The sequence below is a fragment of the Manihot esculenta genome, chromosome 13, assembly GCF_001659605.2.
Source record: "Manihot esculenta cultivar AM560-2 chromosome 13, M.esculenta_v8, whole genome shotgun sequence".
Classification (NCBI taxonomy): domain Eukaryota; kingdom Viridiplantae; phylum Streptophyta; class Magnoliopsida; order Malpighiales; family Euphorbiaceae; genus Manihot; species Manihot esculenta.
Window position 1 is genome coordinate 36,457,002 of NC_035173.2, and position 27,131 is coordinate 36,484,132.

The 27,131-nt window shown below is 30.8% G+C and overlaps 4 protein-coding genes across 9 annotated transcripts; 2 read left to right on the top strand and 2 right to left on the bottom strand.

The window, feature by feature from the left end:
* Positions 1–401: 401 nt before the first annotated feature.
* LOC110629775 (NDR1/HIN1-like protein 6) lies at positions 402–1,713 on the bottom strand. The gene has a single exon (XM_021776882.2). The coding sequence runs from the start codon at positions 1,481–1,483 to the stop codon at positions 773–775; it is 711 nt and encodes a 236-aa protein (XP_021632574.1). The 5' UTR covers positions 1,484–1,713; the 3' UTR covers positions 402–772.
* Positions 1,714–6,942: 5,229 nt separating this feature from the next.
* Positions 6,943–13,880, top strand: LOC110630455 (ELMO domain-containing protein B). 6 transcript variants are annotated; one of them, XM_043949455.1, is made up of 11 exons: positions 6,943–7,400; positions 7,483–7,655; positions 9,843–9,945; positions 10,700–10,800; positions 11,384–11,452; positions 11,794–11,884; positions 12,361–12,415; positions 12,594–12,700; positions 13,207–13,254; positions 13,361–13,455; positions 13,615–13,880. In XM_043949455.1, exons 1-11 carry the CDS (start codon positions 7,304–7,306, stop codon positions 13,714–13,716), a joined length of 1,041 nt encoding a protein of 346 aa, XP_043805390.1. In that variant the 5' UTR covers positions 6,943–7,303; the 3' UTR covers positions 13,717–13,880. The 6 variants fall into 6 exon arrangements, with proteins under 6 accessions (XP_043805390.1, XP_043805389.1, XP_021633657.1 ...); XM_043949454.1 differs by having other exon boundaries at positions 6,947–7,400; positions 11,794–11,909; positions 12,580–12,700; XM_021777965.2 differs by lacking the exons at positions 6,943–7,400; positions 7,483–7,655 and adding an exon at positions 8,111–8,615 and having other exon boundaries at positions 10,684–10,800; positions 11,794–11,909; positions 12,580–12,700.
* Positions 13,881–14,346: 466 nt separating this feature from the next.
* Positions 14,347–15,824, top strand: LOC110629358 (xanthohumol 4-O-methyltransferase). The gene is made up of 2 exons (XM_021776285.2): positions 14,347–15,219; positions 15,332–15,824. The coding sequence occupies exons 1-2, from the start codon at positions 14,458–14,460 to the stop codon at positions 15,629–15,631; spliced, it is 1,062 nt and encodes a 353-aa protein (XP_021631977.1). The 5' UTR covers positions 14,347–14,457; the 3' UTR covers positions 15,632–15,824.
* A 3,911-nt stretch (positions 15,825–19,735) lies between these two features.
* LOC110630358 lies at positions 19,736–23,435 on the bottom strand. Its single transcript, XM_021777813.2, has 6 exons — positions 22,399–23,435; positions 22,080–22,300; positions 21,588–21,810; positions 20,955–21,040; positions 20,542–20,633; positions 19,736–20,401 (listed from the first exon to the last, which is right to left on the bottom strand). Exons 1-6 carry the CDS (start codon positions 22,486–22,488, stop codon positions 20,160–20,162), a joined length of 954 nt encoding a protein of 317 aa, XP_021633505.1. The 5' UTR covers positions 22,489–23,435; the 3' UTR covers positions 19,736–20,159.
* Between the last annotated feature and the right edge of the window lie 3,696 nt (positions 23,436–27,131).

Below are 27,131 nucleotides of genomic sequence, written 5' to 3' on the forward strand. Positions count from 1 at the left end.
GTAAGTTTGTCTCCAACAATGTAGGAACTGATGGGTTTAGAGGTTGCCACTTGTCTGCGCACTTTCGTCTAAAATAACTACCAAGATGGTATATCATCAGTGAAGTGCCAATCCCTTTTATTTTAACTTACGTATATAAGTGAAGAACACGGGAATGGTAACGGAACGGGGCAGGCTAAGAACTGTTCCCCTCATCCCCGCTCTTTTATTAAAAATTATAACATTTAGCCTGGTTGGAAATTATATTTTTATTAAAAGCATTGAATTTTTAACTTAGGAATAAATATTTTTTCACCTAAAAAGAATAAACTGTAATTCTTTTAACTTGAAAAAAAAAATATTTTAAAAGGAATTGATTCAGATGAATTTTTCAACATGAATCTTTAATGATTAGGTAACATTTTCTTGCTTTGTGATTGGAATCTATACTAATAGAGAAGCAAAAGAATAAAAGATTGATCATTTCTAGTTCTATATTGTTCAAACAATAATAAGGTGGCCATCTGTATGACAACAAATCCTCTCCAGAAACAACACATACGAATTCCAATTCCAACGAGAGCCTATATTATATGATCTAAACTTGCAGATATATGAAAATATTAGTCTGTAAGATGAACTTCCTTGATATCCAATCGCCAAGTCCTCTGATGATTTTGATTTCATTTCTGAGGGAAGCAATTGGGTCCAAGTGATATTACCCTTTTCTGCTTCATCAAGAATATTAAGCAGAAGGAGAAGAAGAAGAAAAGGGGGGATAAGTATTTGGATTTTAAAGTTCCACTCCATAGTGATAAGTACTTGATAAAATTTTGGCTTCCTTTTTAGCTGACAAGCTATCAACCACCAAAGAACAGTTGACGAGAACCGTGACTAGTCTCGTTGGGAACTGTTGAATGACCAGAGCAACAGGTGCTTTTACCTCAACAAGTAGAGGGATTTTTCCGGCTTCTCGATTTTGCATGAGAGCTTCTTGAAGAGAAGAACCAAATTCACTATTTCCTTTCAAAAGAATTTGAATAATAGTTGTATTTGCATGAGGTTGAAGAAAGGTGGGAAGTTTTCCAGCACAAAGAATAGAGTCGTTATATGTTACAAGAACAGAGCTGTCCTCTCCGTATAGGAAACCTATGTGCTGGTTTGGATTCTCAGATTTGACAGTAACAGCAAGTTCAGTATGGAGACTAAAATCATGCTGAATATTGAAAGCATTGACCTCGAAACCTTTAACATTATAGCGAGGGATTTCAGGCTGCAACACAATGTAAAGATAATAAACAGCACCACCAAGAAGGATGATCAACAGAAACCAGAAGATAAAGCAACAACACAAACATTTTAGGCAACAGCTTCCCTTGGATTTACCAGGATCGCTTGAGTGGTACCTAGGAACATTTCTCCTCTGGGGAGGAGCTCTTAGGTTTGTTGAATTATTACTGTTCAGCATCACATATTTTGGCTGGTAAGGTGGTGGATTTTCCATTGCTGCTGCCCAAGGTCAGAGGAAGGGTGGACCTTGAGGTGACCATATTCCATAAGGGAAAGGAGAAGAAAAAAGGAAGGCTCTTCTCTTTCTCAGCCAAAAATCTTGGACGTGGAAGGAAAATTTCCACCATTGATTAAGTACATTGTTACATGTGTGTGGACATGAAGCAATATTGGGCATTTTTGCTTGGCTGTTAGGTAACTCTCTTTTCTATTTTGGACACCCAAGTCATTTTTACCTTGTTTTTATTGGCAAAAAGTTATTCAAATTGTAGATATTTGCTAAGCCCCTCCAAATATATACTAAATTTAGGAATATCCAACTATATCATTGCTTTAATAATGCACTTAGTAAATTTTATTCCATGTTATTTTTTTCCCCTAAAAAAAGAGAAATAGCTTGATAGAAGTTTTTTTTTTTATAAGGGGATGGGATGAAATCTGAAACCTCCCAAAATAAGTATGTCACTTATTCTGAATTCAAAAATATTTTTGATTATGCATGATTTTTATTTTTTTTACATGATTTAAAAAAAAAAAAAAAAAAACTCTTGGCTTTTAGAGTAGGAAACTGAAAAGAAATGTATTTAGACCAAATAATCTATAAAATTTATTGATTATGGTGGCATTATACAACTAAAATATAACTAAAAAATCTCACATGAATTTTAACAACTTAAAATCTCAATAGATATCATATAATGAATTAAATTAAAACTAATGGGTATTTCTATGGTTATTTGAATTAAAATAAAGTAAATTTACTTTATTACAAAAATAATTAAATTTTATGAAAATTATATATTTTTATTATAAATTTATGTATGGTGATTCTTTATTTTGCAAAGTCATTATTTTGTTATATATATATTGATGTTATTTTATTAAATTAATATATTATGTATTGAAAATAATATTTTATTCTTTTATTTATAAAAAGATATTATTATCTTTATATTTTACATGTTAATTTTTTTATATCTTTGAAAATGTCACTATATTTTATTAATTTAATAATTTTTTTACAAAATAATTACTTTACAGAAATATATATTATTCATATAAATTTATAATATAAATATTATAGATTTCAATTTTTATTTTTTTATATTATGTTTATATATTTTTAGAATTATTTTTGTTATTCTTTAACATCATATATTTTCTATACTATCATTGATTATGAAAAATAAATTTAATTTAAAAAAATTTAAAGTAAAATACACTACGAACTTAGTTCGATAGTAAGTGTATCTGAGTAAATATGAGAAATCTTAAATTCTACTTTTTCGATCTTCAATCTCATTTAAAAATAATAATAAAATATAAAAATTCTGTAAAATATAGTTAATTTTTATTTTAAAAAAAGTAAGCATAGATATTACCAAAACTAATTAACTTTTTTAGATTTAATATTTAACTTACTCTCTTGCACCTATTTAGTACTGTTTTTTCTAACAGTAAAAAGTTGACACTTCTCTTTGCATTTTTTATGTAATTTTGAATTATCTTTATTTTTTGTTGCCAATTGATCCAAAAAATTTAATGTTTGCACGTTTTTATGTTTTAATTTTAATTTAACTAGCTTCATTTTTATATTTTGATATAATTTTAACTAAATTTTTAAATTTAATAATATATCTCAATTTGATATTATTATTACTTTTATATAAATCAATAACTAAATAACTAAAAAAACATAAGGTTTACATTATTTTAATTTAAATATTTAAATTTTATTTTATTATCCAATGTTTATATTTAAATGTAACTTTAATTAATTTTATAATATTAAAATATAAGAGTTTAAATAAAATGTCAAATATAATATTTTATAATTATTTTTTAAATATAAATTAATTATATATATATAAATAATATCAATTCATACGTATATTATAATTAAATAATATATTTAATTCTAAAAATAATAATAATTTAATGATTAAATATATAGTAGATAATTTCAAAAGTAAATGAAAAGATTTTATAATAAATATATTATTTTTTAATTATTATATATATATTGTAACGACCCGAAAATCGGACCGCTACCGGCGCTAGGATCCAGGTCGACTTAAGGCTGCCGGGACCCGTAGCAAGCCTAACATGCATCCTATGAACCTGCTTAATCCCATACATAATCGACAACATCCATAAAAATTAAAACTTTTCTTTCCATATACATCAACCATACTCAACCTGTGCATGCACTGTAAATAATATAAATCCTAAACATTGATCCCTCTGTGGGATCTCATCAGTGCCCCCAAAAGGGTGACATAACATATGTTGAGTTGGTTGCATAAATGACATAAAATATCCAAGATCATGCATTAGAAGGGATAACAACATTCTATGGTCAAGTACACCTCTAATATCCATAAACATCATTACATAACTATACTGTACTTTTACATTACATCGTTCTACGATTTGTCATGTCCACATTCTATCTATTACATATACAAGCTTTACTCTAACCGACCTCCTCTTCTATTCTGTACCTGCAAGCCTGGGGGTAAAAGGGAGAGGGGTGAGCTAAAAGCCCAGTGAGTAGAACTATAAAACATATTAACACTATGCTCCAATGAAATGCATCATAACTCAGACAATTCACATAAGGGTTGGGTGAACTTGTCACCAATTAGTCCAAGCTAACTCTGTGTCAGGCCGTAACATGGGGTCCTGGTCTTCCTGTCATAACATACATTACTTACCATTACCCCAGGGCCTCCTCTGGGCTCCTGGTCTTCGAGTCCCATAACCGTGCCAGGCTGTAGAATGGGATCCTGGTCTTTCCTTACTCTGTGCCAGGCCGTAGAATGGGGTCATGGTCTTCCTGTCATGGACTAATTGGGTCATCCAACATTCACCCACATCAACAACAATCGATGCAATGCGGCATATTCGTGAAACTAATGCAATCATCCTATTGCATAATCATGATGCATGAAACATGATAAAACATTTAATTTAAAAGATTAAGTTTAGTTCCACTCACCTCTGGCAGACTCTGACAACACCGAAGCAGCTGAACTCACTGCTGGGGTCCTCAGTTTCTCGGGTCCGAACCTACACAGGTGGACTCAAATGAGTGACCAAACATACCTGAACACAACTATAAACTACTCCCCAAAAACCCCCTAAAACATCATGAAACAACCATAGAAAAACATGCAAAGGAGGCCTGGACAGGGCACTTTCGGCGGCAGGTTCGGCGGCCGAAAGTCCCTCCAGAGCCGAAAGTCAGGCAGGTTCGGCGGCACCTTCGGCGGCCGAAACTCCCAGACAGAGACGAAACTCATGCATGTTCGGCGGCACCTTCGGCGGCCGAAACTGCCAGACAGAGAAGAAAGTCTCCTTTCGGGGGCAAGCTTCGGCAGCCGAAAGGCTGCCTCCCCAGCCATGTTCGGCGGCCGAAAGTCCTTCGGCTGCCGAACCTGGTTTCTGCCAAAGGGCAGAAACTTGGCTTCCTTTGCACATTTCGCCTCCAAACCTTCCAAACATGCATCAAACCTATTCTACAACACACATACACAAGCATACATGTTCCTAGGGGCCTCAAACCATCATAAACCCCATCTACAACACATCAAGCATCCACATTGTTCATGAACATACATTTATACCCATAAACTCCAAAAACATAACCATAACCTAAACATGCATTCTATCCTATAGATCTACTTAAAACTTACTTAAAACATGCAATGAGCTTAAGATCGGCTCTTACCTCTTGAAGATCGAGAGAGAGACGACCTAAATTCGAAGTTGGGAGAGATTGGGTTCTTGAACCTCCAAACTCCAAAACTTTGCTCAAATGCTCAAATCTTCAAAACAAGGCTAAAACAAATGAAAATCTTGAAAGATTTAGAGGAAAGACGCCAAAGATGGGTGAGGGGCGACGGAGACTCACCTTGGCCGAAAATGGGGAAAAAGCTCGCCCGTTTTCGGTTAAGGGACCCTTTTATAGTGGCTGGCCAGACCACGTTCGGGGGCCGAATGTGCCTCCGCATGCATGCCATGTTCGGCGGCCGAACTTGAGGTTCGGCGGCTGAACCTGGACTTCCCTCACTTATGCTTTCGGGGGGGGCCTAAAGCACACCCGCAACGCATGCATGTTCGGCGGCCGAACTTAAGGTTCGGCGGCCGAACCTGAGTTTTCCTCCAATGCTATTTTCATGCAAAAACTCATTTTCTTTCATGCTTAAAACATAAAACTCATTAAAACATTTTATAAAAACATGGTTTTACCCTACTAGAGACTTCCGACATCCGAGATTCCACCGGACGGTAGGAATTCCGATACTGGAATCTAGCCGGGTATTACATATATAACTATTAATTATAAAGATTTTATAATAGATATATTATTTTTTTAATTATTTTATATATGTAGTTATTTTAAATTAAATAATATAATTATTCTAAAATATTTATAATTATTACTGTAAAATAAAATTTATCACAATTAAATATGTAAATTATATATATTTAATAATTAAATTATTTAATTTTAATTTTAAAAATTATCTGGTCAAACATGAATATTGGGCATTATTTAAAAATTAAATGTTTGGATTAAAATAATTATAATAATATATAATATGTAAACTAAATTATTAAATTGACATATATACTATTAAATTTAAAAATGTATTGACGGATTAAAATTACATTAAAATTAAATTCACTCTCTTGTAACGTCTTACTATATTCTATAATTTTTCACATTAGCCAATGTTTTAAGCTTATAGGACATACTCAATATGCTTATGGAAGCTAATTTGTAGGAATAGCATTGCTAAAAAAAAACTATTCTAAATAAACCAATGAGATTAATATATTTAATTGTTATAAATTTTTAGATAAATTACATTTTAATTTTAAAGTTTTAGTATAATTAATAGATCGATTTCTGTATTTTTAAAATCAAATACTTAAATATTTCTATAATCAATTTGTCCAAATTAAAACTTTATTTAAAAAAAATCAACATAAAGAGTTAATTGTACATGGTGATATGTTTTGGAGATGAAACTCAATCAATCAATAAACATCTATAAATCATGGAGCTGGAACATAGTTATTTTCGTTGAAAAATTCAAGAATGAAAGACCCCACAAAATAAATGGCAAATATATATGAATTTAAGCTAAGTTTTCGTTTGGAAATATTTCAAGAGAGAGAGAGGGGAAGAGAAGAGCACAGTAAAGGTGGTCCAAGGATGCTCATGGAATAGGTGCAGCAAAACATTAATGGTAATCACATTAAATCCTCAGTACCCAATTTATTGTTATTATAAAGATTTTAATGAATCTCTTCAAAAAATTCAAGAAAATTTGAAAATCCCTCCCATGCATTTATGTCTATATATGTATTGTCTTCGTACTTTCGAGTCAGAGGTTCACGTAAAACAAACATTTTGAATTCACTAAATTCTTCCATGGCTTCTCTTCATGAATCACCTAATTTAAATTTCTTTTCTTCTAAATTTATTAAAGCTGGCTAACTAATAGCTATTGCTTCAGTCCTGTGACTATTGTGCACCCTTTTTCATGTGAACTTCTCTCATCACCCTTCATCATCATCATCACCACCCTCTCTTGCCTGTGATTTGCTTCAATGTACTCTCTCTCTCTCTCTTTCTCATCTTCATCTTCGCCACCCTTTATATATTTCAATTCTGCTTCCTCATCCCTTATCCCAGTTTTTCTCTTTTATTGCATATTCTTACACACTAGCTAACTTAAAGGAACACACAGAAAAACACTTAGCAAACATCATACATATTTCATAAAAAAAAAAAAAAGCCATGAAGATCAGTTGTGGTTGTGTTGCTCTCTTAGTCATTGCTCTTCTTTGTCTTCCTGCTGTAACTCCTGCAAGGCACATTGGCAGGCCTAGAACACGTAACTCTCTCTCTCTCGTTGGTTTTTTATTTATTATTTTTAGATGAATATATTCTGATGAAAGATTTGTTCTTTTTAACAGGCCATGGGCATCGCCATTCTTCACCAAAAGAAGTGGCAATGGAAAATCCAAATTTCTACAGAGAAATAAGGGCAACAAAGAGTAGAGGACCTGACACTGTGCAGATTGCTGGGTCAAGCTTGCCTGATTGTTCCCATGCATGTGGGTCATGCTCACCATGCAGGCTAGTAATGGTGAGCTTTGTGTGTGCATCACTTGAAGAAGCTGAGACTTGTCCCATGGCTTATAAGTGCATGTGTAGAAACAAGTCTTATCCTGTACCATGATCTTTACTTAAACTAATTGTTTAATTATCTGTCGTATTACTGTAACTATTGTAGGTTAATTAGGATTTACAGGGTAGTCCATGTTTTTTTTAGTTTAGTTTTTTAATTTTGCCAATTTTCCCTTGTACTGTAATCATGCCTTTCTTTGTGTAATCACAGAGTTCATGTTCATTTTTTAATATCTAACATTTTTATTTTTATTTTTATCTTATCATTATAAAAAGGCGAGTACAATTCATAATTCCCATATAAAAATGTTTTTTTAATTGTTTGAACGCCATTTTTACAATTTTATAATTAAAACGTATATATTAATGTTTAAAAATTTTAAAGTTCTATTTAAATATATTTCATACAACTTGAAACCACTGCAATGGAGAATGAAGCCATGCCATCTCAATTTTATAAGGGTTATAATTTATTTTCTATTAGAAGAGTATGATGGGAATTTTGGTCTCAAAGGTGTTCCAGCTGAAAAATGATTACAGTTGATTATAGTTATGAGTTATCCAACTAAAAAAAAAATGTGTTGGGCCAAAGCTGAGTCCATCCAAAATTGGGAATGCCAAAATGACCTGAGAGCTCAGCTATGATGTAGCCAAAATTATAGGAAATTGGCTGGTCCTGACTTGGTGACACCATTTCCCTGTAAAGCCATTATTTGCTTGTATGAATTCCAAAATATCTGTGTAAAAAAATGGCCATTCTTCCTTTTCTCTTCCATCTCCTTCTTTCCCTCTTTCTTCAATTCCATTCTCTTCATTTCCTCCTGGTTCTGGTCCCCCAACATTACTTTGTCCCATTAGCCATCCTCAATCAAACAACCCAATCACCAACACCATGCCGTTTTCTCAAATGGCATAGAAGGTATTTTTTTATTATTATTATTATTCTTTTCTATAACTTCTGTGTTTGTGCAATTCCTTTTCCCCCTTTCTTTGTTTTTGTAAATTCTATGTTGGTTGTAATTTGACATTTGTTTGCCATTGTTATTATATTGAAGAGACACATGCCCCACTTTTTCCCAAAATTTTCCATCTTTATTTTATGTAACTAGCCTTTTGCAGTGAAAAGTTAATGCATAAAGATCCCATTGATTGCGCTGTTAATCTCTCTCTCTGTCTCTCTCTCAAAGTTGGTTTCTGGGTGTCTCTGTTTTTAATCCATCATTGCTTTTCTTGACTCTCTTTCTCTCACAATGGGGAGAAACTATGATGGGAGGTTGAATAATAGGTGAGCATGGGTTGATTGCAATCATATGTCACCCATTTTTTCATTACCATTTTGTCTTTTTGGCTTTAGCTTTCGGTTTAAAAGCGTAACAAGAATGAAACTTTAATTTTTGGTCACCTCATGAGATTGAAGAAGAGTAGACAATGTTTTCCCTCTTGCTCTTCTCTTCGCAGAGTAAAATTCTCACTTACTCTTTCTATCTGTTTCTTTCCAGAGGCTAATCTCGATAGTTTAGAACCAGTTAGAAGTGGCATTTATGGAAATTTTGTGTTTATTGTCAATTTCTTGCAACTTCATTGTGCCTTCAGTTAGCTAACCAATTAGTCATAATTCGTGTACTTAGTATTGCCATTGATTTTCCCTGCTTATATGCACTTCTGCCTTCAATAACATTTTTTTTTACAGTTTCTTGCTATTTATCATCAAGAGTCTTCTAATACTTTGTCTTTCTTAAGTAATTGAATTCCTAAGTTATCAAGAGCCTGCTAAAATATTTGCTGATGAATTTATGTCTCAAAAAGGCTATGCGGTTCTTGAAGTTGTTTATTGTCTGTATTATTTGAATTGGTTTTGTAATTTCTGTGACCTTTAGATAGTCTCCAACCTCCAAATAGCTTAAAAGCTATCCATGCGATGATTTTTTTTTTGTCACTGTATAGCCTGCTTGAGGACAATGCCACTGCGCATATGATTGAGTTTAGTTTTCTTATTTCAAAATTTCAATTAAGTAAATCAGATAATTAAACTTCAATTTGGAGAGCAATTACTCTTCATGATTTTGTCAATATACCAATATGTGTGCAGTCTTTTGTATGATGCAACCATTTGATACTATGATATCCATTCAAAATTCAAATGTAGGTTGATGAGGATGAAGTTTATTGGAGATCGGAGAAGAGGAATGAAGAGTTGGAATGGTCTTACAATTCCACTCACGTAATTTCACAGCTAACTCAATGTTTTAGTAAGTAAATTCTCAGATTTTTATATCAACACTTGGTTGAAGTTATATCATAGTTTTCCCATATATATTATATAATTTTTCTGCAATTACGCACCAAGTTATTTTTATTTTACCTAGATGTAGCTTATTTTTATTTGTTTATTCTTCTTTACATTGGTATGTAGCTTAAACCTAGTTAGAAATAGCTCCTGTCTTCGGAGATTACATGGACTGCTTTGAATTCTCAACCTCTGTACTCTCTAGTCCTTTGGCAAGCTGCTATACCAACAAGTCAATGATGACACTGACAGTATTGTGCTTTAGAAATCATGAAATGAACTACTCATGATAAAATTCTATACGAAGTAAACAAGAATAACATTCCCATGATTAAATTCAATATGAAGTGAACAGGAATAATATTTTCAGAATCCAAATTGGTTCCAAGGTTGCAATATAATAGTTTATTTCTTTTACTTTGAAAAGTAATAATAATTATTCGTTGACTAACGGTAGCTTTTTTGATATTCTTGGTTTCCAACTTGAACATAATGATGTGCAAAACTTGATTTCTGTTATTTACATCACCTTGTTTTCTCCCTGTCTCTGGATGTAGAGACTGGAAGAAACAATGGATTTTTTATAGTGAAACTACTAAGTTCAGGCTTTATCAATAATATTACCTAAGATAAGATTATGATATATTATTATAAATTTGAATCATTCCATTAAAGCCCATTTTCTTATTTTACCAATCAGTTTCTGGTGGTTGTAGCTACTGCTATGGTCGGACCACGAGCATGGTTAGCAGGGCTCTTCAATCGCTCAGCCAATAAACGCCCTGAGAAATCTCTTGAGAATTTTACTCCTTTTCAGGTGAATAGAGATGATAAGTAAACATGTTCCTTCTTCCATTTCATCATGGGTCGATTTTTTCCCTCTAATCTCATATACCATATGAAAGAGCATATGCATTCTTATGCTGGTCTGTATGCATTTTTGTATTTGACAATGACATGTTAAGTTTATTTTTCATTCACGGAGTGCCACCAAATAACAAATGTAGCTGGTCTATACAAGGGTAATTGTAAATAGGCACCGCCAATAATTAAATCCTTGCTGTCTTTTCTTCAAGGGCCTCAATTTTTGGGTACTAGCTTGTGATATTGACAATGAATTTCAGTTATTTATTTTTCAAGTTCAATGTATCACTTACACATGCCAAAGAAGGGCAAACCCTCCTAGACAATGCATACAGAAAAGTATAAATGAAAATCTACTTACAATTCATTTTATCAACAAAGTTGTGCAGAGATGAAGAGTATAAGTAGTATTTTTATGGGAAACATACAACATAAAAATTGCAATGTCTAATGGAAGTTTGAATATGTGCTCAAACATTACTTGATTTTTCATTCTCTTCTTCACTAAATTTGTGATCCATTTTAACTCTTATCAGGAAAAAAGACTTAAAAAGCTTCAAGAGCGATTGCAGACACCATTTGATGAGACTCGTCCTGACCATCAAGTACTCTCTTGATTCTTTCAATATATTAGATGGTGCACTTGTGAACCATATCCTCTATTTTTCATTTGAGAATATGATCAGAAAAAGGGTTAATTCGTGCATAGGTTTTTATCATGATGGAGAGCATTGTTAAATCATTCCCTCCATGAATGCTGAATCTAGCTGTCATTTGGAGATGACTAATAAACTAATAGTTCATGATAATTTCATCCACATATTTTTGTTTTATCATGAGATTTTTTTGATGGGGGCAGATGTTTATAAAAGTTATAACTTTGTTGTCTCTGCAACTTGTTATTGCTTTTTGATACTTTGTCACTTGTCTCCTTTCTCATTGTCAGGAAGCTCTTAGATCATTGTGGGACGCAGCCTTTCCAGATGTTGCTCTGACAGGCCTGATCTCTGAGCAATGGAAAGAGATGGGGTGGCAAGGTGCTAATCCATCAACTGACTTTAGGTAGTTCTATAAATTTATCTCTGTTTTTCTCATAACTAAAGTGGGCCTCTTTTGTATGTTACTTATAGAAAATAAGAGAATTAGATAGCTTGACTACTTCAGTATCACAAATAGAGGAGTACTGATATAGAAGTTTCCATTAATTCATTTGGCATGCATTGAAAATCACTTGAGAAAGGATTACATCTATTATGCCAAAGAAGCAATTCCATTATGCCTCACTTTAGCACCAAGAGAATTACTCGGCACTCCAAACACCCTTCCTCACTCTGTGCTTAGGTTTGAACCTAAGATCTTATTGCCCTAGTGCATTAGAATAGGGGAGGGGGTTTGCTAAAGAACAGAAGCAAAATTTATGAATAAAATTAAACACTATTCTTTATTTTGACTTCATTCTGCATTTTGGAATTTAGACATTTTTCTCTCATAATGAGTTAACTTTTGTCCTTAGGGGCTGTGGATTTATTTCTCTTGAAAACTTGCTGTTTTTTGCCAGGACTTATCCGGTATGCCTTCTTCACAATCTCAAGGATTCATGCAACTATTTCTTATCTATTTTTCCCCTTCTTTGAACCTATTCTGTGATCTTTTTTCCTTAATCCCTAATGCCTGAATTTACACAGAAAGTGAGCTATGATTATTACTGATTGTATGAAAATACAAAATGAAGGTATCCTTTCGTAGGTTATTGTTCAAGCAGGGTGGAGAGCGAGCAACTTGGGAATATCCATTTGCTGTTGCTGGCATTAATGTTTCATTTATGTTGATCCAGATGTTGGATTTACAGTCAGGTTAGTAAAATCATGTTTGTTACAAAAAAGTTGGGGTTGGGAGTGAGGACCAGAGAAGTGGAAGTTACAAACCACCAGAATGAATGTTCAATATAAGGCGAAAATGGATCATTCTAGTTCTCTTGTTATACTAGTTTTGAAAGTTGAATTCTCTGGACTTCCATTGAACCTAAGATTCTTAATATTGTTGCCCCCCAGTTTGAGTACACTGGGAACGTGGAGGAGAACCATTGCTTCTCATCATAACCTCTTGTGCATTGACAGAACAATATAACTCATTCAAGGACAATGCAATTTAAGTTCTTGAACAGTTTTCCACCAAGAGATTTTATTTTTCTTTTAAAGCATAATTACTGTATACTATTGTCAAATTACTAGATTAACTTTGAGCTGTTGCTTCATTCTAATAGCTATAGTTCCATCAAGTTTATATATGCTCACTTCTGTTGCTTAAAACCTACTACTGTGGTTATTTACAACAGTTTTCCTTCTTGTCTACTTTGCAGAGAAACCAAAATCTCTTCCAGGAATAAATTTTGTTAAATTACTGGGAGGTAATGAGACAACAGCTCCACGTTGTATGACGCTCTCGTGTTCTTGGATATATGAAACTCCATTTGCTCTCAGATTATAATAAGCTATTTTTAACTGCAATTGCAGAAGATGAAACTGCTTTTGATGTACTGTTCTGCTCAGCTTTTGAACTGATGGATGCTCAGTGGCTTGCTATGCATGCTTCTTATATGGAGTTTAATGTATAAATTCTCTCTTCATTAAAATCTTACAGTCAACAAGTTTTAAATCAAGCAAGCTTCTTTTAATTCTTTCACTGCTGGTTCTGTTTCTGTTGAAATCATTTGTCAAGCATTACTGAATCCAGAGGAACTCCTCTGAACTGCTGTTAATTTCTGCAGGAGGTTTTGAAAGTAACAAGGGAACAATTGGAGAGAGAGCTGTCTTTAGAAGATGTACATAGAATAAAAAATTTGCCAGCATACAATCTGTTGTATCAGTAGAATGTTATTATTGTAATTGTCATTATTAGTTATTATTATTATTATTACTATCTGAACTTGAAGACATGTTTCTCCAACTGAGATGATACTGTGCTGTGAATATCTACTCTGGAGTTGCTTATGTAGCTGCTGATCTGTACAAACCTTTTCCTTTTTTTGTGAGTTCATATATATATAGCTGATCTGAGCTTTGTACACTGCAATGGACTTGACACATAAGCTCATGACATGTTGCTGCTAAACGATTGACCCTTTTTATTCATAATCATCCAAGTTTCAGAATCCAAAGAAAAAGAAAGATAATGACACTTCTTAAAGTTTTAGTTTGCTACTTCTTTGATTTTTTAAAAATCATAGGTTTTTTTTTATATTGAGTTTATCAAATTGTAAATTCTTTTGTTCATATATTTTTTTAGTTTTTTTATCAAATAAAGTGTTAGTCAATTAAAATATTTATTTTAATTTTAGTTGAATTTTTAAATAATATAAATATTTAAAATTATAGAAATTAAATATATTGATATTGTGATACTATTAATGTAGAAAAAAAAAACCAAATAATGTTTTTTAAAGTATGAATAATGTTAGAATGGTTAAATTGAGATACACCATAGATCACATCTGACGTGAGATATTCCATAGATCACATGCCCCATCTACAATAAATCCAAGAATTTTTTCTTGCCATACACCCACCCTTCTATAAATTTCCTGCTAAGGCCAAATATACACACACACAGAATGGAACAACTCCATGAAGCTGAGGAATTGCTGAGAGGCCAAGCTCAACTGTGGCAACACATGTTTGCCTTTGCAGACTCCATGGCTCTCAAATGTGCTGTGGAGCTTCGCATACCTGATATCATGCACTCTCACTCTTCCCCAATCACAATGTCCCAAATAGCTTCCTCTATGGACTCTTCTTCCCACCCTGATATCTCCTACCTCACACGCATCATGAGATTGCTGGTCCGCCGCAAGATCTTCTCTGCTCATCGTCCATCAGACGGCGGAGAGACTCTATACGGGCTGACCCACGTTTCTAGATGGCTTGTAAATGACTCTGATAAGTCCCTGGCACCCTTGTTTCTACTGGAGAATCATCCTTTGATGATGGATCCCTGGCATCGTTTTAGCCAAAGTGTGAAAGAAGGTGGCTTTGCCTTTAAGAAGGAACATGGGAGTGAGGTTTTTGAGTTTGCTTCACAAAATCCTGAGTTCAACTCCATGTTCAATAGTGGGATGGCTTCTACTTCCAGAGTAACGATACATGCAATTTTAGAAGGATACAAAGATGGGTTTGGTTGTATTGGATCAGTGGTTGATGTGGGAGGTGGGACTGGAAATTTGGTGTCTGAGATTGTTAAATCACATCCACACATCAAAGGAATCAACTTTGATTTACCTCATGTTGTTGCTACAGCACCTGAGTACAATGGGGTGACCCATGTTGGTGGTGACATGTTTGAGGCCATTCCAAATGCTGATGCTGTTATCATCAAGGTAAAATCCCATTTTCTTCTTCTTCTTCTTCTTTGTTTTTTCACTTAGGCCTTATTGCAGCTATCTAAAAATCACGAAACATTAGAAAGTTGAGAAATACTTGTTATTGCAGTGGATATTGCATGATTGGGGAGATGAAGACTGTGTGAAGATATTGAAAAATTGCAGGAAAGCGATTGCTGAGAGAGAAGGAAAGGTGATAATAGTTGAAGTAATTCTGAAACCAGAGGGAAATGAAGTGTTTGAAGACACAGGATTGGTGCTTGATCTGGTGATGATTGCACATTCCTCTGGTGGAAAAGAGAGGACTGAAATTGAATGGAAGAAATTATTGGAGAAAGGTGGGTTTCCTCGCTATAATATCATAAAGATTCCAGCTTTAACATCCATTATTGAAGCCTATCCTCAATAATTCTCCAATGCCGTTAATGTGGCTAGGGATTCTGTTGTATTGTAATTTGAATTTTAATTACTGTGTTGTTAAATTTACCCCATTTGTGAATTTCCCTAGATGCTGGATGCTTGGATCTTATGTGGGTGTTTCTCTTTTCTTTTATATCTTTTGTGATGAAATTATTCATTAATGAAAATATTTTATTTTAATATATTTTTTTATTTATTAAACTATCAATTATATATTTTTGGATAATTTTATTAAGTTTTAAGAAATTATATTAAATTGATAAAATATACAAAAATTTTAATCAGAAAAGACGTAGGGAGAATGACAAAATATAGCATCCGAATCTTATAGTAGTTGGTGTGGATTTTTTTAAGTCACTATTTAATATTGTAGTTTGATGGACAAAAATTGTTGTTTTTTTATAAAAATAAAAAAAAATTATATATTTTTAGATGATGTTAAACAGATAATTAAAAAATATTATAATTTTTTATGATTGAAAATTTTTAATTATTTTTTTAATAACTTCCCATTAATATAGTTTAAAAGGTGATTTTTTACTGATAAATGTAATACTCCTTTTATTTTATAATTTTTATTTATTTTATTTTTTTATACATATTAAAAAAATTATTTTTTAATTATATTATATTTAAAAAATATTAAAATTTATTAAATATTAAAAAATATTTCAAAAAATTTAATAATAAAATAAAATTAAAGAATTATAATATTTTATATTATAGTGTAAAAAAATAAATAATATTTTTAAAATAATTAAAAAATAAAAATCATAAAATGAAATGAGTATATTTTGTCTTTATCAGTTGTCCCATTCTTCAACTAATTTTGCAATCAGCCACCCAGATTGATGGCCAACTTAATCATATTAGCTCATCAAACCTTTTTATTAATTATTTATTGGTTGGAGGTAGGTGCACCTATAAACTTTCTTTTATTAATAATTAATTTTATAAATTGAAAAGAGGAATAGGTTTTTCCTTTTTTTTTCACGGATAAAATAGAAATTTTTTTTTAAAATTAAAATTAAATATTAAAAAAATAGAATATAAAATCTCTCATATGTATTAAGAAACATTTATATTGAATTAATCTCTCGATTAGAGGCTCTAAAAAGAACTTGGACAATTTCCTTTACCTTGTTGAAGCCTTTGGATCTCAAACACTTGAGGCCTTGAGGCCTTGAGGCCCTTGCTTGATAAATTAAAATTTGCAAGTTGAATGGAAAGAAATGAAATGGACTCATAGCCCAAATACACATTTCAGAGATCAATACTAAAGACCCCCAACACATCTTGGGCTATGCCCATGGATACAAAACTTCTTCAAACTCAAGTACCCCTAATATATATAAGAAAGAAAGAAAGAAACAAAATAAAATGTAAAGCTAGACAATGTGGCAGGCTTATTGCCTAAATCCCATAGATTTTTCATTCTGATTTCAGAAATTTACTTTCAAATCGATCTGGTATAGAAAAATTAATATAAAACTTATTAATTAATTATTTAATTTTAAAAATATATTAAAATATTTTTGAGATTTGAAAAAATCTATAATTTAATACTTTTATTAGTTTTAATCCTTAAATATTATATTATTTAATTTTTATTTTATACAAAAATTTTTTAATTATTTTTTAATTTTATAAAAATATCTACTAATTAATTATTTTACATTGACTTATTGAGAATATTATAAACTTTTCTATAACAGTTAACTATTAAAATTAAATGATAAATTAATTAATAGATTTTTAAAATTTTAATAACATTTTAATGTAATTTTTAAAATCAGTTGATAAATTAATAAAAAAAAAATTTATAGATCAAATTGTAATTTTTTTTCTTCAGATTTTGTGCTAAATTTCATGGGAAACAACCATTAGGAAGATGCACGTAAATTACCAAATGAGATTTGCTATATACCCAACCCACTAGCTGATAGAGAAGTTCCGTTTTTTTGAAGATTGCCCTAAAGGCTATAAGTTTCATGAAAAATAGTTATGCAATTTATGCTTCTCTTTGAATTCAGTTTGTCATTATAAAGATTATCTCTTAGCAGAGTTCAAATCAAAAAAATCGATCAAACTAAATTAATTTAATATTTTAATTAAATTTTTTATTTATTTCGGTTCGATTCAGTTCTTAATTTTAAAAATTTTAATTATTTCAATTTGATTCGATTTTAATAAAAAAAAATCAAAAAAAAAATAAATCGAACCAATTAGTGATAATAGTATATTATTTTCAATAATATAAAGAGATTAAATCATATTAATATTAAAATATTCTAATTAAATTTTAAAATACTAAAAATAAAGGGTAAAAAATAAAAGATTTATTAAAAATTCAAATCGATCAAATCAAATCGAATTGAACTAAATCAGATCGATTCGATTCGATTCAATTTTAACTAAAATCAATTCGGTTTGATTTTTATAAATACTAAAATTTTAATTTTCAATTTATTAAGTTCGGTTCAATTTTAAATTAAACCAACTGAATGCGCACCCTAACTAGTTTCTTAACTAGTTTCTGTTACTGTTTTGGCATTTTCTATTAAAAACATATTTTGAAAGATGAATTGTCAAAGTCATATATAAAAAAAGTATTTTTATTCAATACTCAATCCATATTTTAATTGAATATTTGATATGTAAAATTTACAAAATTGGATATTTATAGATAACTTAATAAAAGATTTAAATTGAAATTGGTTAATACCATCTAAAAGAATTAAACCAATTCAATTGATTATTTACATTGAAAATTTGTTCATTCATTTTACACACTTTAATTATATCAATATTAATAATTTAAATATTTTCTAAATATTATTGGCAATAATGGGTGTAATTCAAAGCAATCTGAGCTATTAGACACATTTGTCACTTGTAATTGGTTGGTATGAATTTTATAGCATATGGTTGTAATCTTTTGTTGATTTATTATATAATTTTGCATGTTATTGGATAAGATGTGTGCCTCAAAGTGCTAATTCCACTATGATTTTATATATATATAAGTCAATGGAATGCAATAAATCCATTAGCAGCTCAATGTGCAGGACATGTGTTTGAATTCTAATCATGTTTCCTTATTACATCTCTTAAGCTCCACCTCTTATTTTAAACTGCACTTCAAAATTACCCACCACTAATCAATCATTTTATATCTAAATTCCATAATTAGTAATTTAATCTATGTGGTTAAGAAAAAATGAATGCAGAATATATATAAAAGTGAACCCTATTATTGGAAAATTGTATTAGCTTGAAAGAAAGGTGAAATGGGATTGATGTTGATTCACCCTCCATTAATGCAGAGATACTATGAAAGGAGAAGGGTAAATAGAATATTGAATGAAAGTTAATTTATGGGTCACTAGAAGTTGGAGTAATTAACGTGCCTTGAAGGAAACAAATGCTTAACAATTTGCCTTATCATTCATCTTCAATTCACCTTTTCCTTCAACACAAGCTCACCACACATTGGGCATCAATCCCATTCCCCCAAGTTTTTGTGGGAATTACTAAATAGAATTTCAAAATATTGCTTTTAAAAACAGAGCCTAAGTAAGAAACTTGATTACTTAAATGCTTTTGTGAGGAAGACTTTCCAACCAACATATTCAATGCAAGTTAACATACCAATCATATAGTGCCAAAAAAGCACAGCCGAGTTATCCCCCTAACCATTATTAAATTATTATGTCAGTAATCAACTTTTAAATGTGCTTCAGCACCAACTTATATGAGCTTCTGCGCCATGAGCCACAATTCCACAAGTGTGAAAGTGTGTAGATACTAATGGGTGTGGGAAGATACAAGTCAAGCAGGATTATAGTGGGTATAAAGAATTTTCAATTTTATTATTTTCCATTCCCTGCACTGAAAGAAGAGGGAAAAAAAAAAGGTGTCATTGGTTGGTGCAGGCCAAACCAGAGGCATTATAAGCAACATTAAGGACCCCACATAAAATCCTTTTATTTAAATTTTACTTTCCCATCAGCTGCAAGCTCTAAATAGAGGAAGGGAATCAAGTAATCCTAATTTGCAAATATCTGTAAGAAATAAAATAAAAGCCAAGAGATTGCAAAAACTTCAACACTTTCCTCATTTCCTTTGGTTCCATTATGGTCAAGAAACTGTTACACAATCCAGAAAAGAGTTCAGAGGTTGAAGAGGTAGCATTTTCTCTTTATCTCTCTCGGACTTCATCCACGAAACTCTACACAAAGGAAAGCCCCATTTGCCACTAAGATCAGCAGAAAGGAAAAAAAAAAGATTTGAGGGTCAAGTCATCTCACACACCCTCTTTCATGATCAAACTTCAATACATGGATTAGCTCTAATACAAAGCTTATATGCAACGATGCTGGATAGCGAGAACCCATGCTGTAATCCTCACACACAAGCCACTTGGGCACGAAACCAGAAATCCGAGAAAAGGAAGGATTTTAGTGATTAGCTATACTCATGGGTTTCGAAAAGTTAAAATGTTAAAGGTAGTGGTTTTAGCCACGCCTAATCCCTGTGAAGTAATTGAAGTCATGGTGCTGGACCCTCAGTTGCTTTAGCCATGAATCTGCCACACTCAAAAGTGACACCAGCCTTTCTTGGTCCCTGCCACAATTGCCTGAGACCCACACATTTCCCTGCATCTTGTATGTGGCCAAACCAAATGGGGGCAGCGAGATGCTTTCCCCTTCCTTTCGCTTCCTTTCTGGACTCTCAATGTCATCGTCTAGGTCCATATCTGGATAGCCAGAAATATCAAGCCAAAATAATATACCATGCAAGTCAATCTCATTTGTAGACGCAGCTATCTCAGTATAAAAATCAATAAAGGTGAAAAAGAAAGCTAATATAAAAAATTTCAAGTATTTGGAAGGACACCTTGAAAAGATGACGAAAGGGTGTGGTACGTAAGAAAGCATGTGGACAGGTCCTTTATGGTTCTCCCCATGGGAATGTGATAGATAGGGTACCTGAATAGAACATTGAATCATTTCTTCATTAATATGCTTCTCTTCTAAATTAATATAATGATGCAAATGTTTGTGAAAATATACATAATTAGTTAGTATAAATGGGTATCTAACTCAACCTTGAAATTCAATAGCAGAACCAAAATTTACCATCTATATACAGTACGACAACATGCCTTCTACAATAGTATTACATGTCCTGCATACGTGTATGTGTATGTGTATGTGTATGTGTATGCATGTGGGTGTCGTGTGTGTGTGTGTGTGTGTGTGCGCGTGCATGTGTCCGTGTATGAGAGAGGGAGAGAGGGAGAGAGAGACCAAGCAACAGCCATCCAACTAGCTGGTGAAAGCTCCACACTTCGCAAGGACATCAAACCTGGGTATCTTTGAGCAAATCCATTAATCTGCAAGCAAAATGCGCATAAGGTGTCAACAGAATCACACTACTTTAATGCTGTGAAAGGGACATGAAGAATTTGTTGTTTAAATGGTCATGATCTACCAAAAGATCAACTCATCTTGTTGAAGGGAATCAAGGACAACAGTAAAAGTAATAAAGACAAATAACAGATCAAACACCAGAACATATGCTCACATTATAATGAACTTAAAAATCGGGAAAAAATGAATCTAATATGTTTTGTATAAAGTGATAATAAACGCATAAATTTTAGAAACTATGGAGACAAAAAGCATGTAGTTCCTTGTTCAATAGTCAAAAGTTTAATTCATCTTTATCAGATGCTCATAATGAAAAGGATTTCAAATGATTCTTGACAAATCTATAGTTGTTTTCTTCAATCGTAACGGTCCTTTATTTTGTTTTTAGCCGAACATGGTCTTGGGAAAACAAGGCAGATTGAGTGCTGATTAAAGAAAACAACAGTAACTAAAAAAACTCCCAATAAGGTTTGAACAACAGAAAATTACCAAATGAATCAGCAAAAGTACCTTATCCATCAACGGAACTCTTCCATATGGAGTTGATCTTTCAAAATATTGAAAATATAGGTAACCCAATCTATCATTGAGACGCCAGAGATTGTCTTGCTCCAATCCTCCTTCCTCTGATGAGCAACCATCCCACCTCCATAACTTGTCACTCTCACTCTCTTCACTACAAGAATCACTAAATGAATCCCTCGTCTCACCATCACCTGACTCAGTCTCTTCCCTAATAAATCAATCCCAAAACATACCACAGGTTACTTCTTTCAATTTCCAACAATGAACCCTCAAAATCACATAATCCATCAATCAATTTTGTATATTGCACAGTTTGAACGATTCAGAAGCTATGCCTAAACAGCAAAATAACACAAATGGAATGCAATTCTCGCCAAAAAAGAACTAATTTATTTGGGGGCTTTAAAGCAATTTCAATTGTTCAATACTATCAACAACAATTATAAACAATAAGGGTAAAAGGAGGATTGCAATTACCTGAAACCTTTCACGGAGGAATTGCTTGTGAAAATTTGGATTGCAGAGAGATATGGCACATAATACTGGACTAAGGTTTCACCATTGTTCAAGACAATTGGAACTCCAGCCCCATATGCACTCCATTCATCAAAACAATTCCATAGGTCACCCAAGGTAAAATACTCAACTGTGTCTCTCTCCCATGGGTGCCATAAACGGTTTAAGTTTCTAATCTCTGTCTGCAATCAAGAAACAGAAACATGATACAACAAATGAAATTAAAATTTAGATTAAAGAAAGCAATATAGTAAATAAAGAAGAAGAAAAAAAAAGAAACCTTGGGGAGGAATTGAGATGGAACTACTGGAGTTGTGCAATGAAGGAAGCAGTCGAGGTTTGATTGGGTTGACCCCTTCTCAAAAATCATGGTTTCGAGGACAAAGAGGACGAGAGAGGTGGAGAAAGAGAAAGAAAGGAGAGAAATTTAGTTTCCCTCCCTACCCAGAAAAGGAAAAACAGAGGAGAGAAACAAAAAGAGATGGAGGGAGAGAAAAAAGAGGGAGAGATGGAGAAATTGACGGGATTTGATTTCTTTTTAGAGATAGAAAGTGATGAGCAGAAACAGAATTGCAAGAGAATTCTATTTTTTGACGTTTAGACAGCTAAATATAAAGAAAAAGAAAAACTCAAAACTTATATCTCTCTCTCTGTTTCAATAGAAAGTCTTGGCTGGTAAATGGCAATGCTGTCAAAATCCAGCGCCACCGGAAACACAAATTTCCGGCATCATTTTCGTTGGCGAAAGTAAAAAAGGAGATAGTGATTGCTATAATTTGGGATGTTCTGTTTCTTCTAATTATGTTTGTGTTTTGTTGCTTTGCTCTAAACTTAAAGAAAACTCAATATCCTTATCCTCTTTCAACTCTTGGCTCTGCCTTGTTCAAAATCTAAGAAAACAACTTGGTTCAACACACCACAAATTTCAACGTTAATTCTTCAAGTTTAATCAAAATCCCATAGAGCAAAACGCTTTCAATCAAGCCAGAAACCACCCCAACAAAGCCAAGAATGAAAGAGAAATCTGATAAAAATGAGTAAATGATGAGAGTAGAAGGTTGATTTCAACAGAATCCTGATAAAGATTTGAAGCTTAATGGAATTCTAAAGTGGGAAGTAGATGGCAAATTTTCCTTCTAATGGAAAACTGTAAAAAGAATCAACTTTCAAGGAAAAAAGCAGAGCTGGTGCTTAATCCAAGAAAGAGACAAAAAAAGAAAAATATCCAGAGATTATCCGAATGCAACAAACACAGAGCTTTTGATTTCTAGAAAGAACTGAGAGTGAAAATATTGATGCCCACCCAAATAATTAAGGCATCCAAGCACCTGATTTATCATTTATGGGACTCATCTGTCTCTCTCAACTCAATGAAATTTTCATTTTTCCTTCATTTATTTTATTTTTATAATTTTTTTTCATTTGCTTTTTTTTTTTAAATTTAATTTTAATTTAGAACTGGGTCCACGGCTTCTCCAGCAAGTAGTGCAATCCAATTGGAAAAAGAAAAAAAAGTTGAATCTTTCAATTAGTCACAAGAAAAAAAAAATTACTTCATTTGTGAAATTATTATTAATTGATCATTAGACTTGACCAGAGATTGATTCAGAGTTGAACTTGAATTAGTTTAGAATTATTCAATTTAATTTATTATAATAAGTTTTATTTAAAATTTTTTTAATAAAATGTTAAATTTTAATTTGGATTAAAAATAATAATAAATTGAATATTTTTAATATTTCACCCGATTAAATTTTAATAAAATAAATTTAAATGATTATTATCGTATTTAAAATAAATTTAAATTTAAATAATAATATTTATTGTGAATTTAAATTATAGGTAATATTATCAAATTTATTTATATAAATAATTAATTTAACATAAAAAAATATATTTTGTAATAATATTTATAAATTTTATATATTTTTTTATTTAAAAATTAAAATTTACATTTTTAAAAAAATATTAAATTTCTAAATGAAAATTATTTTTTTATATAAATTATTAATTAAAATATAAGATTAAATAAATTTAAATTTTATTTAAATAATAATAATTGAGTTTAAAATAAATTTTAAAAATTTAAATTAATTTTTAATTAGTTAGGAACAGGTTCATATAATTTAAATTAATTATTAATTAAATTTAAAATGAATTCTAATATAAATTAAATTTGAAATTAAATAGTTTAATTTTTACTATTATCCTATCCTAATTCAGACGGCCTTTGACCGCCCCAATTGAAGCAGGTATTGAATCAAAATTCATCTCTAACATCTGACTATTCTCTTTTTCTTTTCCTTCTTTATTAAAAACTTAATAAATTAATATTAGTTAATGAATTTTAAAATAATTAATAATTTTTATTATTTTTAATATTGATATTTACATATGTTATGAGAATTAATTTTATCTTTTACCAAATTATATTATTGATCCTCATTTACAAAATTTTACCTTTTTAGATTTTCTCTTAATATTGTACATAATCCAAATAATATCATATTTATGACGTAAATATTAAAATTTTATAATTGAATACTTTTTTTTTCTTATCACTGTGAATTTTTTTGAAATACTTAAATAATTTTATGAGTCTATTTATATTATTTATTTAATTTATTTGTACTATGATTTTTTAAAAAAAAGTGCAGGTGCATACGAACACACCGAATCAAAAAATGGGGTCATAAGGTGATAGAGAAAAGATAAATGTGACGAAGCGACACGTTATTTTTCTCCACGGCATGGCGCTAAACTAATAAGCATAATGCTGTGGGCCCTCCTCTTTGACCAGTTATTTCTTTCATAGCATCTCCCTTGACAGATTCATCACCTTTTATTAAATTAATTAATTCATTTCTTCTTCTTACTATTATATCTATCCGATTTCAAAAAAAAAAATTATTAATTATACAAAAAATATTTATTTATTTATTATTTTTCAATGTCAAATTCTCCTCATAATTTATTTGTAGTAATTTACAATTATTTTCTAAAATATAGTAAACATTGTCATTCAATCTTTATTTTAAAAACCAATATTTGTTAAATATTTTAGAAATAATAATTTTAATTTGAATATTTAATTTAAGTGCTTTATTTTGTGATATATTGAGGTTAATAAAATGATTGTTTTCAGATATTTTAAATAAATTGATTTATGTTAAAATACAGAAATTAATTATAATTTATAATTTTTTTATATTTATATAATAATTAATACAATAAAATTTTATCGCGAGTGATTATTCTATAAATAAAAAAATATGAGACGGTTGATGTCTATAATCGTTATGCTGATATTTAAATTTATAAATTAAAGTGTTTGAAGTCCTGAAATATTTGAATGTTTTTTTTAAATAAAATTTATTATTTTTTAATCGAAACCTTATCACATAATTTATTATCACATAATTTAATTTTGAATGCCAACACATGACATTATGCAATAATAACGGTAACACTATTGACAGAAACTTTTTTTTCTTTTTTTTTAGAAACAAAATTGTGAAGCAAGGAGGGTGAGGAAGAAGATAATATCACAAAGTCATTCTCAAACAAATTTGATGGTGCCATTTCTTAAATAAATTGATAATTTTTTATCATAAATTAAGTCTTATTTTAAAAGATAAATTATAATATTATTGATTTATTGTAAATTCAATATGTGAATTTATGTATACTAATTATAAATATAAGATAAGAGTGAATTTTTAAATTATTGTTATCAAAATTAAATTTAGCAAAAAAAAAATGAATGAGCTCTTTTTTTAGTTAGATATTTTGATTTGACATTTTAGGAAATTAATTGGGAAAGAAATATTGCGATGGAAAGGAGGAAAAACAACCAGAAAAAACCAGAAAATAAGAAAAAGGAAATACATAATAAAAGTAATTTTTAAAAAAATCTAAAAATAATTATATATGGTGAGAGAAGAGGAAAACGACAGCAAAAACTGTGTAAACGCAAATCACATGTTGCCTCTTGCGATGTAGATTTTCTGCAATTCTGCTTCGCCTATCAAGAGCCACTCATGCTTGTCCTCCTCCCGTTCATTACGTTTATTTAATCTCAAGTTTAAATTATTTACATAAATATTATATATATAATAATAATAATTTTAATAAACTTTAAATTAAATATTTACTATCAAATTTATGTATACTTAAAAATATATATAGCTTATATTAATTATATACTAAATTTAATAAATATAAATTTATATTTATAAATTTAATCGGATGATAAATATATATAAAAAATTTTAAATTCTATTTTTTTAATGTTTTTAAAAAAAATAAACATAAATTTAATGCTGAATTTCACATACAAAAATAATCTTATACACATAATTATTGAGATTAAAACTCTGATAGAAGGAATTAAACCGTCCATCCAATTATATATATTTTTTAAATTTTTTATGCCCAAAAAAAAATCATAATAAAAAATAGTATAAATATTCAGCTCATTAATTGTCCCCCAAATAAGATAGTTAGAAGTTTAGCAGTAGCTGTTACATAAATTTAATAAAAGGACCGTTTTACCCTTTGCAGCAGGGATTTCAATTGGTTAAAAATGTAATTATATTTTTATTTGACTCATTCTAATGATTTATTGAAAATACTATAGAATTATTTATTTTGAACAATTTTAATTTCAATACGTGTAAGCTAATATGGTGAATAGGCATAGCAAAAATGGCCAAAAATTAGGCAGAGAACTAAAAAAAAAGGATAAGGGGAAGAGAGGAGTTGAAGAGAAAAGTCAATCATCAATATCTTCAAAAATTAGAGATTGCTTATTGTAAAGACTAACGAATAGCAACTTTTTTTCCTGGAATTTCATTATTTTCTGCCATAATTATCGGAGAGATAATGAAATAGGCAGACAGACACCGTGTCTAAGACGATCTTTTTCTTTTAAATTATGAGTTGTTAGAAGACGAAGTGTTAATGCTGCAGCAATCCAGTGAGCCCAATGCTTTTGTTTTGTTTAAACCCATG